This window comes from Salvelinus fontinalis, chromosome 9 (assembly GCF_029448725.1).
Source record: "Salvelinus fontinalis isolate EN_2023a chromosome 9, ASM2944872v1, whole genome shotgun sequence".
NCBI lineage: Eukaryota > Metazoa > Chordata > Actinopteri > Salmoniformes > Salmonidae > Salvelinus > Salvelinus fontinalis.
The window spans coordinates 17,547,195-17,566,128 of NC_074673.1; the positions used below are offsets into that span (position 1 = coordinate 17,547,195).

Here is an 18,934-nt window from a genome sequence, read left to right on the forward strand (position 1 = left end):
GACGCACAGGACTCTGGAGACGCACAGGAGGCTTTGTGCGTGGTGTAGGCACTGTCTTAACCAGACGGCTAGCACACACCTCAGGACGAGTATGGAGAGCTGTTCCCGGTGACATTAACTCACCAACACGTTCATTCGGACGGATGCCGTGCCTCATGCACCAAACCAGTACATCCCTCATAACTCTCTCCTCCAATTTCTCCATTAACTCTACTAGAGACTTTACTGTCTCTGCGTCACTCACCTCCAAATCCGCCCTCACCGGCTCTTTACGGTAAGCAGGAGGAGTTGGCTCACGTCTCCCGACTGACCCAACTAAACTACCCGAGACCCCCCCAATACATTTTTTGGGTTTGACTTACGGGCTTCCAGCCTTGTTTCCGTGCTGCCTCCTCATATTGCCGCCTCTCTGCTTTCGCTGCCTCCAGCTCAGCTTTGGGGCGGCGATATTCTCCTGGTTGAGCCCAGGGTCCCTTTCCGTCCAATATTTCCTCCCAAGTCCACGAGTCCTGGTTCTTTGGCCGCTGCAGCTGGTTCCTGTCACACTGCTTGATCCATGGTTGGTGGGTGGTTCTGTAACGGCTGTCCTCCTCCTCTTCGTCCGAAGAAGAGGAGGAGTAGGGATTGGACCAAAGCGCAGCGTGGAATGTGGACATAATGAAATTTATCAAAGTAAGACGAAAACCGAAAACACTTCAACAAACTACAAAATAACAAAACGAATGTAGACAGACCTGAACTATGAGAACGTACATAAAACACGAAGAACGCACGAACAGGTACAGACTACATAAACGAACGAACAAACCGAAACAGTCCCGTGTGGTGCAACATACACAGACACGGAAGACAACCACCCACAAACAAACAGTGTGAACAGCCTACCTTTATATGGTTCTCAATCAGAGGAAAAGTCAAACACCTGTCTCTGATTGAGAACCATATAAGGCTAATTACAAATGACCTAAACATAGAAACACAAAACATAGAATGCCCACCCCAACTCACGCCCTGACCAACTAAACACATACAAAAATAACAGAAAACAGGTCAGGAACGTGACAATAGCTCATCTGTAAATGGCCCATCCAATCTACCTCATCCCCATACTGTATTTATTTCTTTATCTTGCTCCTTTGCACCCCAGTATCTCAACTTGCACATTCATCTTCTGCACATCCTACCATTCCAGTGTTTAATTGCTATATTGTAATTCCTTTGCCACCATGGCCTATTTATTGCCTTACCTCTCTTATCCTACCTCATTTGCACATGCTGTATCTAGATTTTTCTACTGTATTATTGATTGTATGTTTCTTTATTCCATGTGTAACTCTGTGTTGTTGTATGTGTCGAACTGCTTTGCTTTATCTTGGGCAGGTCGCAGTTGTAAATGAGAACTTGTTCTCAACTGGCCTACCTGGTTAAATAAAGGTGAAATAAAAATAAATCCATCAGAAGCGATGGTCCTGCTCCATTTTTTAGCAAAGTGGGAGACTTCTTCTAGGAAGGGTCCCTGGAAGGCATTTGCCATTCAGTCAAAGAGTGTTGACTTGGCGGTGATACTCTCAGCACATCGGAATAGTGTGCAGTCTGGGGAGTAGACAAGGAGTAGGTAGGCGGGAGTGCTTTCCCCAGTAGATTGTGTAAATTCTTAATGTGTTTGCTAAGAGTAGCCACTTCTTCTCTATAGTCCTCTCCAAGTAAAAAATTGTGGCATTGGAACTCTGGTTGGTCCACATTGTCCCGGAAGAGAGCATAGTACAGCTCCTGCAGCGCACAAATATTTCTCCTTCCAGTCAAAGAGTTGCCATTTCTCAGGGTCAATGAATACCCATACTCGTGTCCTAAATAGTATCCCTTTGAGTATGAGAAAAAAATGATGTTTTTGAAAGTATGCAGCATTTCCAAAACTGAGTATACTTTAAATGCCTGCATGTCATATTCATTTTGCCTTTGACCACAGCTTATCAATTAGATATGGGGATGCGCTACCGAAATCAACGAATAGGGAAACAACGCAATTACACATGGCGTATTCTCAGTATGCCAAAATAGAATGTTTAATAGCATGCAACATTTCGAAAATCGAGTAAGGTTTAAATGCCAGGATGTTCTACTCATTCCAGCTCTTCATCTAGTAGAATTAGATGCACACTTTTCCACAATGCATTGGAAAAGGTGGGCTGTGAGTGATGGGCCCTAGCCAACAACAAAACTAGGCTACTTAATTGGGAAGATGCCTGAAGCTTCTGTGTTGGTGTTCAAATGTAGGCTAAGTCATTTTTGTTCTCCTTAAAATGATGACAAGCATTGCATTGTAGGCTACATCTTTGAGAATGTTAGTGTTTTATATTTTATTTTTACTCAGTGGATTTCTGTTTTCTCACTGAAAAGTGTTTATTGTTTTCTTCGTCAGAGCTTTTAGTCTTGTCGTCTATGACAAACAGAAAGTCTATATTTTTTTTTAAATCTATGAATTATTTTAGATAAATGGCTATAAATCTATGTCAGTGGCTGCGATGTAGAGTTGGGGACCTTACATCTAAGTTAATATGAGATGGAAGGAGAGTTCCTACGAGTTCAGGAAGCCAAGCTAGAGCTCTGTGAGATTTTCACATCGACGGGGGCAGATGTTTTGATCAAGAGAGACCTTTAGAAAATATGCTCTAATACTACAGATACAAGTATGTATTTTACAATTATAAGGAAGGTGAAATCTTATAGTTAATCATTTTATAATATGATTATGCTATATTTAGAAAGCGTATAAGTAAATTCAAGCCTTATTCATGGTTTTATTGAATAGGAAATACATCATACTGTACATCATATTTGTACTGTGTACTTGAACTTATGTCCTTAAAAGTGACTACACCTCAGCAATTTATAAAACATTTTACCAGAAAGGTGAGATAGCAACCTTTCTTTAAGTATGCAACATTACTAGTTATTGTTTATGGCCCTTTCATGATAAATAATAACTTTTATGCCGATTATGGGGATTATACCGATTTACATTTTCAATCCCATTGAACTGTTTAATGAGGCAGTCTAGACAGTGCAGGTAGGCCTAGACAGAGCAAGTGTTTGGTGGTTGCAGCCCTGTTCCACCCCTTTATGTTACTTTATTAATATATTCAAATGAACCCATTGTATTTATGCTAACTAGGCACATATACTGTTCTATATTCTAACACAACATATTGTAACAAATACCTGATACCATTTAGAACATTTCTATATGAGTGCATTAAGAATAAGTGAAATTTGACAATACATTGAATACCAGGATTTTCATCCAAATCCCTGAACTCCATGAATTATTTGTCTGTGCCAGCAAAATGTTTTATGTGCTATAATTCGGTCAATATCTGAAGAATTTAAAACATTCTAAAAGTTTGAAGTATCTTCATCCATTGTCCAACTATTGCGTTTATTAGAATTGTTTTTAAAACCTTTTAACAATTTTGGTGACCGTTATTAAGGACATTATCACTGCCACATTTACACTCTGGCATACATTATCAGGAAATTATCATTACATTATCATGACATTAATTATAACATTAATGATCCTAAAGAAGGGAATGGCCACTGTCAGCAAGTTAGCTCTCTCGGTCTCCTGTCCCATCAGGTTCTTTGGTCCATGTGCACAATGTCATGAAGGAATGTCAAAAAACAAACGTTGACGTCACTATGATGACCGGTCGGCTTGGCATTATCAAGACATTATCATGACATTAGCAGGAAATTATCATGACATTAGCAGGATATTATCAGGACAATGATGATTAAGTACAAAATTGTATCCACTCACTACTGAGTAAATCGCTCTGGATAAGAGCGTCTGCTAAATTACAATTTTAAATATATATATATTGAATTAACACATTATCATTGTAGTACCAATTAGTCATGAATCAAGTGTGATAATTGTTGTCAGAATTCTTCCTCTGAGGAATATTTAGAATGATAAAAGATTAAGCTGAGGAGTGATGGAATTTGACAAAGTTTAAAAACCAACTTCAAATGGTTTGACTGTGTCTCTGTGGTGTCTTTTTTCTCCTCCAGAGCAGGGAGGGTTACGACCTGCTGGGCTGCACACAGAACATGGCTGACCACATCAAGACCAAGTGGACCAACCCTGAGGTCAGTACAACCAAACTGTTACCACTAACATTCCAATATGGCCGATGGTGTTTCTACCACGGAACATTGCTTTGAACGAGTACGTCTGATGATTATTTTCGTTCAAATTCTATAACAACGAATCCCATCAGTGGCAGTATGAAATATCAATCTATCGTGAGCTAAAGATGGATTACACAGAGATTACATCCTAAATGAGACAGAGGGGGTATACATGAGAGCCAATTATTCCCATCTATTCACTGTGTTCCTTTCACTGGGAGGGCTTCCATTTGGCTCCCTGTCTAAGAACCTAGAGATTTATGACATCACCACCTAAATCTGTCTTCATCTCCTCCCAGACACACATACATGGCTCTGTTGAGCAGGACTATAGACAAGATATCGTCACAACATCCTTGTTTACTGCTGAGACATAGTACAGAGTCCTGGATTGCTTTCATACAGTGCTAGTGACTGTAGGTCTTCCTCTAGGTAGTTTATTGTTTAGTGCAAGTTATTGAACATGCATGTTTGACATGGAGTAGGTTATTTGGCAGGGGTCCTGTTAATAGAGTGATATTAGTAGAGCTTCCTTTAGTGATATTGGTTCCCACAGTAGCCTATGAGATTGGCAGGTGGCTAAGTTGTAGTCCCTCTCGACAAGCTACCTCAGGTAGACCAATTTAAAACACACAACAACTGAAATAGACTTTCACTATTCCAGGTCGACCTTGTAAAGGATAGCTATAATTCCTGCCCAGATAGGTTAGTGTGGGGACACAGTCACTGGAAATCAAACGGTGTGCATGCGTGTCTGGGAGTTAGGTCAGTGCTAACCAGCCAGGTCTAATTTATTTACCATAGACAGAGTTGTACCTGGACCCCCAGCGAACCCTGCAGACCTAACGCTCTGCTGTGTCGTTACATAACTCTGTCTCCCGCTGAGAGCCGACCTGCAGCCATGCACCATAATCTAGCAGGTTCATTTGAACACCCTTTGAAAAGGTAATACCCTTATGGGCAGCCCTAGCCCCGGCAATTTATCATACTGACATATCAATGCTGCCCCCAGGCCTTCCCGCTGCCCCCAGGCCTTCCCGCTGCCCCCAGGCCTTCCTGGACCTTTTGTCTTCTGTACTCCCACCAGAGAGGTGTGGCGTGTTCAGGAAAATCCACTTTCCTCCTTATTCACAGGCTGACATGTCAGGAACCATTAGATGGATTTGTCGCTGTGTCCTCTCCACGCTCTCGAATGTCACAGCTTCTCATTATACAAGACTGCAAGCTGATACAGTGCAGTCAACCGGTTGCAGAGGGAGGGGGTGTGAGTGATGGGGAAGTTTGAAAATATGTAACTTTAGCATGGTAAAGTGAGTCTAGCAAGAGAAGAGGTGTGTGTGTGTACAGTACCATCCCCCTGCGGCGCATGGAGATATGGGCTCAGAGACGTGCAGATTCAAATCCCCATACCTGAGGCAGAGTACACAATTAAGTAGAGGGAATGTAATTCAAGTAAACAACAGTTAGGGGTTCAACTTTTTTATCCACTCACCTCCTTGCACCTCCACTCACACACACACACACACGCACAAGCACGCACATTTTACTATCCTTGTGGGGACATACAATTGATTTCCCCTAAACCTAACCCTTACCCTAACCTTAACCCAAAACCTTAAAATAGCGTTTGTCCTTTTGGGGACCTGTGTATTTTCTTGTTTTTCTATCCTTGTGGGGACTTTTGGGGATTTTCGGTACCTACGAGGATAGTAATACACACACAGCTCAAGAATTTTTTTCAACTGTCAACACATTCAAATGAATAGAAGCCGTGTACTGGAGATGCGTTGGTTGGGAATTGTGTAGAGGTACGCGTTCGGGTTGTGCGTCCCTCGCGGATGGTGGTGTCAGAGCCACATAGCTATGTCACCAAGGGTTGCTGGACTATTGCTCTCAGCGTCTCTAGACTATGATTTAGGCTTTACTGCCTGCCTGCTTGCCTGCCAACCTTCCTGTGTGCGTGTGCGTGTGTGCTTGCATGTGTGTCTATGTGTCTGTCTCTGAGAGCAGGTAACAGTGTGTTAACCGGGGGGGGATCTAGGCAGCAGGTAGTCAGCATATTTACCTCTGTCTCATATTTTATTTACTGTTTCCTCTGCTTAATGCAGTCAGTGGCACAATGCCTGCTGGGGTGGTGCTGCTGGCTGCCTCTCGCTCGCTCGCTTCAGACAGGGCCCATATTAGGAGCACCAAACACACACACACACACACACCTTCCGGCTCCATCCCTTTTCCCTGCTTCAGAAAATCTAGAAAAGTACACATTAAAGCTGTCACAGGGAGGCCAGGAACAGACAGAAATGCATGGGAAAAACTAACTATTTCTTTCTTTCTCCTGCTCTTTCCATCTTTCCCTCTCTCTCTGCCTCTCCCTCCCTTTGTCCTTCTTTCTTTCCTTTCACAGCATTTTAATTGCATTACCGTATGTATCATTGCCCAGGAGCTCACTGTACCTGACTTTCCTTCACAACCGTGAAAGGCGCAGGGCATTGAAACTCCTGCGGTTAGAATGCCACAGGCCCTCTCTCTCCCTCCCTTGCTTTCCCCCTGTTTACATTACTTTAGAGTAAAAAAGGGTGAAAGTAAACAGTAGCAGTGCGTGAGTAAAATCACTGGCGAGCCAGAAAAAAAGCCCATCTACAACCTATGTGTTGTGATAATTGCGTTGTTTGCTCTATATCCTGTTAGTTCATATGCCTTGCAACCGTGATATATAGGCCTAACACCAAGACAATAAGAAGACACAGTGGCAGAATAAATTCAACCACACCGCTGTGTCATCACAAAACCGGAGAGTAACCTCTGTCTGGTGAAGTCCACAAAGCATATTGAATGTAACAAACAGTTACATGACCTACAGCATGGCCAAGCAAGTTAATATTTATGACATTTTCGGACTACTAAACCACTATTGTTAGAACCACGGGACGTTACCGCAAGTCGCAAAGAAAACAGGAGCTGCCTTGACTATGCCAGCCCCATTTCAACTTCAACATCATTAAATCACCTAAAAGATACCAAAAACGATTTAGTCCAATCAACGTAAGCTAACTATGATGTGGCTGTCCATGGTTCTGATTTGCGTGTGTGTGTGTGTGTGTGTGTGTGTGTGTGTGTGTGTGTGTGTGTGTGTGTGTGTGTGTGTGTGTGTGTGTGTGTGTGTGTGTGTGTGTGTGTGTATTTGTGCAGGTGGAAAAACATGTTGACTCACCCTACTTGTAGAGAAACGACATTGCCATCCTCTGCTCGTTCATGTTGACAAAACGGTCTATGACTCTGTCATACAGTACACTGTTATTTTTTGTTGTCCTAGGCTACCTGGCTAAAATTCTTGCTTGAAAGCCTACAATTCTTTCATGGACAACAATGCGCCAGGCCAGTTAGTAAACATTAGCCTACTACATCTAGCTACATATTTTACCATCCTCGCAGGCCAGGGGCACAATGTAAGAATTTATGGTTGGATCAGAATCAGATTTTTCTTTGCTCTCAATGTGATGTGATTGGAGTGAAGCCAAATCCAAAGTGGCTTCCCTTGACACTTTTTTGGGGGTTCGCCAGGACCATTCACAGTTGAGCTCACTTAGTTTAGCTCAACGCTGATTTGCTGTTTATACTTTTTTTTTTTATCAAGGGAGGCCAACTGCTCGCTGGCTTCCCTTGCATTCAATGCTATGGGTGGCAATAATGTCATATTACTTTTGACCAGACAGCATCAGATAGATGATTTACACATACAGAGAGTAGCAATTTTTTCGCTCGCTTGGATGCTTTCTCCAGTGAGATACATTCAGCCTCTTGTGAATTGAAGGAAAATTATGAAACACAGTCAATTGTTTGGTGAAGCCTGGCTTCCCTTGGCATCCATGAATACACGCCACTGAAAGTAAATAAAACATGTTACCTCTCCTCTGTTGAGTTAGTGGGTAATTTGGAGAATTTGATTGCTGGCAGAGAAACGCCGATAACGGAGAGAGCGAGAGTGCAGAATGGGGCTTTGGATCTCCCTGGAAAAGTGTTCATTTGGAGTGGGGCCATTGTTGCCAGAGGGAGGGACTGACAGTTCAAAGTCATTTGCTCCTAATGTTCCATTAATGCTTTTTAGCCCTTTTACAAACATTACACAAACCCTGGGACTGGGGATGAGCACCAGCAGGACCTATATGGGAGGAGATGACCTTCACAGAAAGTTTCATAACAAGTGTACACAGAGATGCGCAGTATGTATTTTAAATATGCATTTCAGTTACTTCTGAGTATTTTACGCTGGGCTGAACTACACTCCAATGTATTTTGTAACAAGATACTTTCGAGAACTCTAATTAGTATTTTCAAAATACCAAATACTTTTCTATACCACTTGTTTTACAGTGGTTCACCATTTTTTGCCCCCCTTTCACTTTGCATTGGTATCAGCAGTCTGATGGCACTATGTTGTGTTATTTTTTCATTTTGATTTATTTCACCTTTATTTAACCACGTTGGCCAGTTGAGAACAAGTTCTCATTTACAACTGCCACCTGGCCTAGATAAAGCAAAGCAGTGTGACAAAAACAACAGCACAGAGTTACACATGGGATAAACAAACGTACAGTCAATAACACAATAGAAAAATCTATATACAGTGTGTGCAAATGTAGAAAGCAATAAATAGGCCATAGTTGAGAAATAATTACAATTTAGCATTAACACTGGAGTGATAGATGTGCAGATGATGATGTGCAAGTAGAGATACTTGGGTGCAAAAGAGCAAAAAAAACAAAAAAACAATATGGGGATGAGGTAGTTGGGTGGGCTATTTACAGATGGACTGTGTACAGGTGCAGTGATCATTAAGCTGTGTCTGCTAAATTGACTTAATGCGTATGGAAAAATGGACAATCGCAAAGCATGCAGAGTATTATTCTTATGAGCTCCGCCTTGAAACAATGTTTTGCCTAGAAGGGATATAGCTTTTGTAAAAATGTACTTTTCTTGGCAGATTTAGGGGGACTTACGCAGCAGGTTAGGAGAATTAACATAGCAGGTTAGGAGAATTAGGTTAAGCTGTATCTCATCTAGACATGACCCTGAAACAAGGCCAATAATAATACCCAGTGTGCTGTGTAGTTTATTTTGGTATGTTCATTTTCACATATACATTAACATTTTGGTCATTTAGCAGACACTCTTATCCAGAGTGACTTACAGTGCAACCAAGGTTGATAAACAACAACATATCACAGTCATGGCAAGTAAAACATTTCTGTAGCCGTTACTGAGAATGTTGTTGCTGCTCGGGCCGGCTACTTGAAAATGTATTCCTATATTTTAAAATACATATATTTTAATTAAATACATTTCAAAATACAAGTATTTTTAATTTTAATTTTAAAGCAATTACTAAATACCCTTAAGATCAATGTATTTTGTTATTTTTGCCCATCCCTGAGTGTACAGGACTTAGATGTTTTCTAATCTTCCGAAGCCGTTAGGGCATATGTATACTAAAGATTTCAAATTTATGCATGACTATGAGTTCAAGTGATCGATAAATAAAATTGTAAACATATACAGGCTTTAGCTGTTTTGGAGCTAAGTAGGTAATGTTTTCCTGTTTCTTATAAATGGCATGATTAGCTGGTTGTGTCTTTTGCTTTGGTCTATTTCTGAGTGTTGGCTCTGTTAGCATTCTCTATCAGTACTAATTGGTAGCACCACGTTCTGAATCTCCAACCCCAAAGGAGCCACTGTCCGTTGTCAATCTCATTGGAGTGTACACTGTATAGACTTCTGCAGTCATGTGCACAGCACTCTCTCTCATTACCAATGTTTAAGAAATTTGCTATATTTAGTCAAACACAGATCACAACTCTTCTCTGTAACATGTTGATACCAAAGAGCCGTTCCGTCTTTAACATTTTGATACCAAACAGTCATTGCCTGTCTTTGTGTAGCCTCAGAGGCACAGTGGCCCAATGCCCACACACTTGCCAGTGCCCTCTCTATCTCTTTCCCTCCCCCCTCCCCTTGTTGAGCCCTGTACACAAACACACACACACACTCTCTCTCTCTCTCTCTCTCTCTCTCTCTCTCTCTCTCTCTCTTTCCCTCTTTCCCTCTTTCTTTCTTTCTTTCTTTCTTTCTTTCTTTTTTTCTTTCTTTCTTTCTTTCCTTCCCCTGGTGGCTCCAGTTGGAGGCCCCAGTCTGCTCCAGTGTAAGATTAGCACGCATGGCTGCCTCCCCTCTCACTATTTTATTTATTTATTTATTTATTTCACCTTTATTTAACCAGGTAGGCAAATTGAGAGCACGTTCTCATTTACAATTGCGACCTGGCCAAGATAAAGCAAAGCAGTTCGATACATACAACAACACATAGTTACACATGGAGTAGAACAAACATACAGTCAATAATACAGTGAAAAATAAGTCTATATACAATGTGAGCAAGTGAGGTGAGATAAGGGAGGTGAAGGCAAACAAAATATATATAAAAATAAATAAAAATATAAAAAGGCCATGGTGGCGAAGTAAATACAATATAGCAAGTAAAAAAATAAAATAAAAAACACTGGAATGGTTGGTTTGCAGTGGAAGAATGTGCAAAGTAGAGATAGAAATAATGGGGTGCAAAGGAGCAAAAATAAATAAATGAATGCAGTAGGTAAAGAGGTAGTTGTTTGGGCTAAATTATAGATGGGCTATGTACAGGTGCAGTAATCTATGAGCTGCTCTGACAGCTGGTGCTTAAAGCTAGTGAGGGAGATAAGTGTTTCCAGTTTCAGAGATTTTTGTAGTTCGTTCCAGTCATTGGCAGCAGAGAACTGGAAGGAGAGGCGGCCAAAGGAAGAATTGGTTTTGGGGGTGACCAGAGAGATATACCTGCTGGAGCGCGTGCTACAGGTAGGTGCTGCTATGATGACCAGCGAGCTGAGATAAGGGGGACTACCTAGCAGGGTCTTGTAGATGACCTGGAGCCAGTGGGTTTGGCGACGAGTATGAAGCGAGGGCCAGCCAACGAGAGTGTACAGGTCGCAGTGGTGGGTAGTGTAAGGGGCTTTGGTGACAAAACGGATGGCACTGTGATAGACTGCTTCCAATTTATTGAGTAGGGTATTGGAGGCTATTTTGTAAATGACATCACCGAAGTCGAGGATTGGTAGGATGGTCAGTTTTACAAGGGTATGTTTGGCAGCATGAGTGAAGGATGCTTTGTTGCGGAATAGGAAGCCAATTCTAGATTTAACTTTGGATTGGAGATGTTTGATGTGAGTCTGGAAGGAGAGTTTACAGTCTAACCAGACACCTAGGTATTTGTAGTTGTCCACATATTCTAAGTCAAAGCCGTCTAGAGTAGTGATGTTGGACAGGCGGGCAGGTGCAGGCAGCGATCGGTTGAAGAGCATGCATTTAGTTTTACTTGTATTTAAGAGCAATTGGAGGCCACGGAAGGAGAGTTGTATGGCATTGAAGCTCGCCTGGAGGGTTGTTAACACAGTGTCAAAAGAAGGGCCAGAAGTATACAGAATAGTGTCGTCTGCATAGAGGTGGATCAGAGACTCACCAGCAGCAAGAGCGACATCATTGATGTATACAGAGAAGAGAGTCGGTCCAAGAATTGAACCCTGTGGCACCCCCATAGAGACTGCCAGAGGCCCGGACAACAGACCCTCCGATTTGACACACTGAACTTGATCAGAGAAGTAGTTGGTGAACCAGGCGAGGCAATCATTAGAGAAACCAAGGCTGTCTAGTCTGCCGATGAGGATGTGGTGATTGACAGAGACAAAAGCCTTGGCCAGGTCAATGAATACGGCTGCACAGTATTGTTTCCTATTGATGGCGGTTAAGATATCGTTTATGACCTTGAGCGTGGCTGAGGTGCACCCATGACCAGCTCTGAAACCAGATTGCATAGCGGAGAAGGTATGGTGGGATTCGAAATGGTCGGTAATCTGTTTGTTAACTTGGCTTTCGAAGACCTTAGAAAGGCAGGGTAGGATAGATATGGGTCTGTAGCTGTTTGGGTCAAGAGTGTCCCCCCCTTTGAAGAGGGGGATAACCGCAGCTGCTTTCCAATCTTTGGGAATCTCAGACGAGACGAAAGAGAGGTTGAAAAGGATAGTAATAGGGGTGGCAACAATTTCAGCAGATAGTTTTAGAAAGAAAGGGTCCAGATTATCTAGCCCGGCTGATTTGTAAGGGTCCAGATTTTGCAGCTCTTTCAGAACATCAGCTGACTGTATTTGGGAGAAAGAGAAATGGGGAAGGCTTGGGCGAATTGCTGTGGGGGGTGCAGTGCTGTTGACGGGGGTAGGGGTAGCCAGGTGGAAAGCATGACCAGCCGTAGAAAAATGCTTATTGAAATTCTCAATTATAGTGGATTTGTCGGTGGTGACAGTGTTTCCTATCTTCAGTGCAGTTGGAAGCTGGGAGGAGGTGTTCTTATTCTCCATGGACTTTACAGTGTCCCAGAACTTTTTTGAGTTTGTGTTGCAGGAAGCAAATTTCTGCTTGAAAAAGCTAGCCTTGGCTTTTCTAACTGCCTGTGTATATTTGTTCCTAGCTTCCCTGAAAAGTTGCATATCACGGAGGCTGTTCGATGCTAATGCAGAACGCCGTAGGATGTTTTTCTGTTGGTTAAGGGCAATCAGGTCAGGAGAGAACCAAGGGCTATATCTGTTCCTGGTTCTAAATTTCTTGAGTGGGGCATGCTTATTCAAGATGGTGAGGAAGGCATTTAAAAAAAATATCCAGGCATCCTCTACTGACGGGATGAGATCAATATCCTTCCAGGATACCCCTTGCCAGGTCGATTAGAAAGGCCTGCTCGCTGAAGTGTTTCAGGGAGCGTTTGACAGTGATGAGTGGAGGTCGTTTGACCGCTGACCCATTACGGATGCAGGCAATGAGGCAGTGATCGCTGAGATCTTGGTTGAAAACAGCAGAGGTGTATTTGGAGGGCAAGTTGGTTAGGATGATATCTATGAGGGTACCCGTGTTTACGGAATTGGGGTGGTACCTGGTAGGTTCATTGATAATTTGTGTGAGATTGAGGGCATCAAGCTTAGATTGTAGGATGGCTGGGGTGTTAAGCATGTTCCAATTTAGGTCGCCTAGCAGCACGAGCTCTGAAGATAGATGGGGGGCAATCAGTTCACATATGGTGTCCAGAGCACAGCTGGGGGCAGAGGGCGGTCTATAGCAGGCGGCAACGGTGAGAGACTTGTTTTTAGAGAGGTGGATTTTTAAAAGTAGAAGTTCAAATTGTTTGGGAACAGACCTGGATAGTAAAACAGAACTCTGCAGGCAATCTTTGTATTAGATTGCAACAACGCCCCCTTTTGCCGTTCTATCGTGTCTGAAAATGTTGTAATTAGGGATGAAAATGTCAGAATATTTGGTGGTCTTCCTAAGCCAGGATTCAGACACGGCTAAAACATCCGGGTTGGCAGAGTGTGCTAAAGCAGTGAACAAAACAAACTTAGGGAGGAGGCTTCTAATGTTAACATGCATGAAACCAAGGCTATTACGGTTACAGAAGTCATCAAAAGAGAGCGCCTGGGGAATAGGAGTGGAGCTAGGTACTGCAGGGCCTGGGTTCACCTCTACATCACCAGAGGAACAGAGGAGGAGTAGGATAAGTGTAGGATAAAGCTATGAGAATTGGTCGTCTAGAACGTCTAGAACAGAGAGTAAAAGGAAGTTTCTGGGGGCAATAAAATAGCTTCAAGGAATAATGTACAGACAAAGGTATGGCAGGATGTGAATACAGTGGAGGTAAACCTAGGTATTGAGTGATGATGAGAGAGATATTGTCTCTAGAAACATCATTGAAACCAGGTGATGTCATCGCATATGTGGGTGGTGGAACTGAGAGGTTGGATATGGTATAGTGAACAGGGCTAGAGGCTCTACAATGAAATAAGCCAATAAACACTAACCAGAACAGCAATGGACAAGGCATATTTACATTAAGGAGAGGCATGCTTAGCCGAGTGATCATAAGGGTCCAGTGAGTAGAGGTTGGTTGGGGTCACGGCGATCCAGACAGCTGGCCGTGTAGATGGCTATCGGTAGCAAGATAGCATAGGATGGAAGTCTATTTTTAGACACCTCGTGCGTTTCCGTCGGTAGATTAGTGGGGTTCCGTGTGGTAGAGGGGATCAATCCAATTGGCAAAATAGATATAGTGCCCCTTGAAAAAATTGTCCGATATACTTATTCAGATAGCAGCCGATAAGACAGCTAACAATTAGCGGGCCCCAGATGAGCGTTCAGGTAACGTTGCGACGGAGGTGCCAGTTGGATAACTCCCTCGGGCAGATAATGTCGGCAGTCAGTTGCGAAGGCCCGATGGGGCTCCGCATCTGCAGCAAAAAAAAAAAAAAAAAAAAAAAAAACGGGTCCGGATAGGTGACTGTAGCCCAGGAATGGCTGATGGAACTCCTCAGCTGGCTAACTCCGGAATAATTTAAGTTTGCTCCGGGATCGACGTAAGCCAATAGTCACACGGTTTGCAGCTAGCTAGCTGCGAAATCAAGGTGCAAACATCCAGAGCCTGCGGCTGAAATCCGGGGACACTGAGAAAAATAGGCCCGGTATGCTCCGGTCCGAGTCGCGTTGCACAAAAGTGCCGATAGATTATCGAGTTAAAGGAATAGCTGAAGACCACAAAACGTGGGCAGCTGAAACACCAACGCTAGCCAGCAAACTGGCTAACTTCTGGGCAGCTTCAGATCAGCTACTGGCTAGCTTCTAGTTAGCTTCTGGGTAGCTTCCGGCTAGCTTCTGGCTAGTTTCGGCCGGCTTCTGGTTAGCCTCTGGCTAGCTTCCACTGTGGATTTTCAGATTTGAGGTAAATAATACATTTTTTTTGTAATTGGTGAGGCGGGTTGCACGAAAGCTTTTGTAGTTGAGTTCTTGGATAATAAAATATATAAAGATATGCGAAGAAAGGTGTAAATATATATGTATACAGGACACGACAATACGAGGACAAAAAAGACGTCTGAACTGCTATGCCATCTTGGATGCTAACAATGGGCACCTATCAGGACTACCAGGGAGAAAGGTCCAAATGCAGAGGGCCATGCTCCATAAACAGAGGGCCAGTGCTAGGAGTGCACCCCATCCCATCTGGTGCAGGAGTTGTAGGGACCCAGCAGCAGAGGGCATGGGGGTTCACTGGAGGCCCTGGAGGATAGTAGAGGTGGTGAGAAAATGTGTCACCGTGTCAGATTGATGACATGTCCACAGCAAATTTGCGATCGGAATTTCACCACACACAGTGTTAAATTTGAAAACTTTCTTAGAAAGTATATTTGACCATCTCAAATAGTTTTAAACTAATAGTTTTATAAGGGTTGATAAACTGATATGCGTGTTACATATTCCGACTTTAATTACAGGAGAAGTTATATTTTCTACAACCAGATCTCTATTTTTTATGTAAATGGTATGTTATGGAAGGGTCCAGAAACCTTTTTTGTGATTTCACGTTTTTGAGAAACCTTGTTATGTAGCATGGGGGTCCCGAAAAAAACATGAACAAATGCTCCCAAAACACCCAAATACATTGTTTTAGAAACAGCAAAGCTCTCAGTATAGTGATGCAGGTCTTTAGATGTTGTACACATGAAATTGTGTCATTCCAAACTTTATCTGCAATGTTATATTCCGTTTTGCGCGACTCAAGCCAATTCCCCTATCCAGCTTCTCCAGTCTCTATGTATGCTTGCTGCTACAGGTAACTACCAAAATAAAGGAAACACCAACATGTCTTAATAGTGCGTTGGGCCACCACAAGCTGCCAGAACAGCTTCAGTACACCATGGCATAGATTTTACAAGTGTGTGGAAGCACCCCGTTATTTCAATATACAAAAGGTGTCTGGACCCTTCTCTAACATGCCAATTACATAAAAAATGTAGATTTGGTTTTAAAAAACACTTCTCCTTTAACACTTCATTAGAGCTGATGCTGTTACACTTTCTCAGTGTTAGGGAATTAGTAACTCGTTTTGGGTTGTTGTTTTAACACTAAGGTGTAAAGACTTATTTCCATATTTATTTCCCATGGTGCCTTTTGAGTGAATTTTGGAGGTACCAGTACCACCCATGACTGTTTGCTAGTGACAGAGACATGATTGTAGCATTTGATGGCTTTCAGTCTTGTAGCCTTCCCCAAGTGAGTGCCTAAGTCAATATTTTATCATAAAATTGTAATTATTTATGACTATACATTACTTTGTTTTACAATACCATACTTTAACAGACTCGTTTTACCCTAACACAGTGGTCTGAAACTCCTAGTTTGCAGGCCACATTGGCAAGTCACATTTTTCTGGCTTGCAAAGTGGTATATCATTCTTATTGGAAACCAGCCACAGTTAGTATAGCTAACAATTGGGAAAAAAATTCGCCCACAACTCAGTTAGAATGGGTGCGAAGGTAGAGAAGATTACTATATGAGACTACCTACACCATCTAAATGGGAACAACCATCTCAATAACGGGTGAAATAAGTTCAACCACTTACAGATTGGAATAGTTTGGATACACCTACCCATTCAAGAGTTTTTCTTTATTTTTACTATTTTCTACATTGTAGAATAAAAGTGAAGACATCAAAACTATGAAATAACAAAAATGGAATCATGTAGTAACCAAAAATGTGTTAAACAAATCAAAATATATTTTAGATTTTAGATTCTTCAAAGTAGCCACCCTTTGCCTTGATGACAGCTTTGCACACTCTTGACATTCTCTCAACCAGCTCCATCTGAAATGGTTTTCCAATAGTCTTGAAGGAGTTCCCACATATGCTGAGCACTTGTTGGCTGCTTTTCCTTCACTCTGCAGTCCAATCATCCCAAACCATCTCAATTGGGTTGAGGCCAGGTGATTGTGGAGACCAGGTCATCTGATGCAGCACTCCATCACTCTCCTTCTTGATCAAATAGCCGTTACACAGCCTTGAGGTGTGTTGGATCATTGTCCTGTTGAAAAACAAATGATAGTACCACTAAGGTCAAACCAGATGGGATGGCATATCACTGCAGAATGCTGTGGTAGCCATGCTGGTTAAGTGTGCATTGAATTCTAAATAAATCACAGACTGTGTCACCAGAAAAGCACCCCCACATCATCACACCACCTCCTACATGCCTCACAATGGGAACCACACACGCGGAGATCATCCGTTCACCAACTCTGCATCTCACAAAGACAGCAGTTGGAACCAAAAAACAAAAATCTAATCAAATCAAATGTATTTTTATAGCCCTTCGTACATCAGCTGATATCTCAAAGTGCTGTACAGAAACCCAGCCTAAAACCCCAAACAGCAAGCAATGCAGGTGTGGAAGCACGGTGGCTAGGAAAAACTCCCTAGAAAGGCCAAAACCTAGGAAGAAACCTAGAGAGGAACCAGGCTATGAGGGATGGCCAGTCCTCTTCTGGCTGTGCCGGGTGGAGATTATAACAGAACATGGCCAAGATGTTCAAATGTTCATAAATGACCAGCATGGTCAAATAATAATAATCACAGTAGTTGTCGAGGGTGCAGCACCTCAGGAGTAAATGTCAGTTGGCTTTTCATAGACGATCATTAAGAGTATCTCTACCGCTCCTGCGGTCTCTAGAGAGTTGAAAACAGCAGGTCTGGGACAGGTAGCACGTCCGGTGAACAGGACAGGGTTCCATAGCCGCAGGCAGAACAGTTGAAACTGGAGCAGCAGCACGCCCAGGTGGACTGGGGACAGCAAGGAGTCATCATGTCAGGTCGTCCTGAGGCATGGTCCTAGGGCTCAGGTCCTCCGAGAGAGAGAAAGAAAGAGAGAAAGAGAGAATTAGAGAGAGCATACTTAAATTCACACAGGACACCGGATAAGATAGACGTACTCCAGATATAACAAGCTGACCCTAGCCCCCCGACACATAAACTAATGCAGCATAAATACTGGAGGCTGAGACAGGAGGGGTCAGGAGACACTGTGGCTCCATCCGATGATACCCCCGGACAGGGCCAAACAGGAAGGATATAACCCCACCCACTTTGCCAAGGCACAGCCCCCACACCACTAGAGGGATACCTTCAACCACCAACTTACCATCCTGAGGCAAGGCCGAGTATAGCCCACAAAAATCTCCACCACAGCACAAACCAAGGGGGGCGCCAACCCAGACAGGAAGATCACGTCAGTGACTCAACCCACTCAAGTGACGCACCCCTCCTAGGGACGGCATGGAAGAGCACCAGTAAGCCAGTGACTCAGCCCCTTTAATAGGGTTAGAGGCAGAGAATCCCAGTGGAGAGAGGGGAACCTGCCAGGCAGAGACAGCAAGGGTGGTTCGTTGCTCCAGAGCCTTTCCGTTCACCTTCACACTCCTGGTTCAGACTACACTCAATCATATGACCTACTGAAGAGATGAGTCTTCAATAAAGACTTAACCTGTCTAGGATCAGCGTGGCGCTAGCGGCACACCCCCCCCCCCCCCACTGAAAAACCAGTGCCGCGAAATTCAAAAAAAATATTTTTTTAAAATATTTAACTTTCACACATTAAAGTCCAATACAGCTAATGAAAGACACAGATCTTATGAATCCAGTCAACATTTCCGATTTTTAAAATGTTTTACAGGGAAGACACAATATGTAAAGATGTACATCTATTACCTAAAAACACATTAGCATATTCCACCATCTTTTATTTGTCCACCAACACCAGTAGCCATCACCAATTCGGCTAAACTAA

General features: G+C 42.9%; 1 protein-coding gene across 12 annotated transcripts in view; it reads left to right on the forward strand.

Moving 5' to 3' along the window:
• The window catches only part of LOC129862183 (tripartite motif-containing protein 44-like), a 115,921-nt gene that overhangs the window by 24,000 nt on the left and 72,987 nt on the right, over positions 1–18,934 (forward strand). For all 12 annotated transcript variants that reach the window (XR_008760731.1, XR_008760732.1, XM_055933585.1 and 9 more), the window contains exon 3: positions 4,075–4,152. Coding sequence is in view for 10 of the 12 variants with exons in the window: in XM_055933585.1 (XP_055789560.1) it covers positions 4,075–4,152 (78 nt within the window). In the remaining 2 variants the exon portion in view is untranslated. The remainder of the gene's footprint in view (positions 1–4,074; positions 4,153–18,934) is intronic.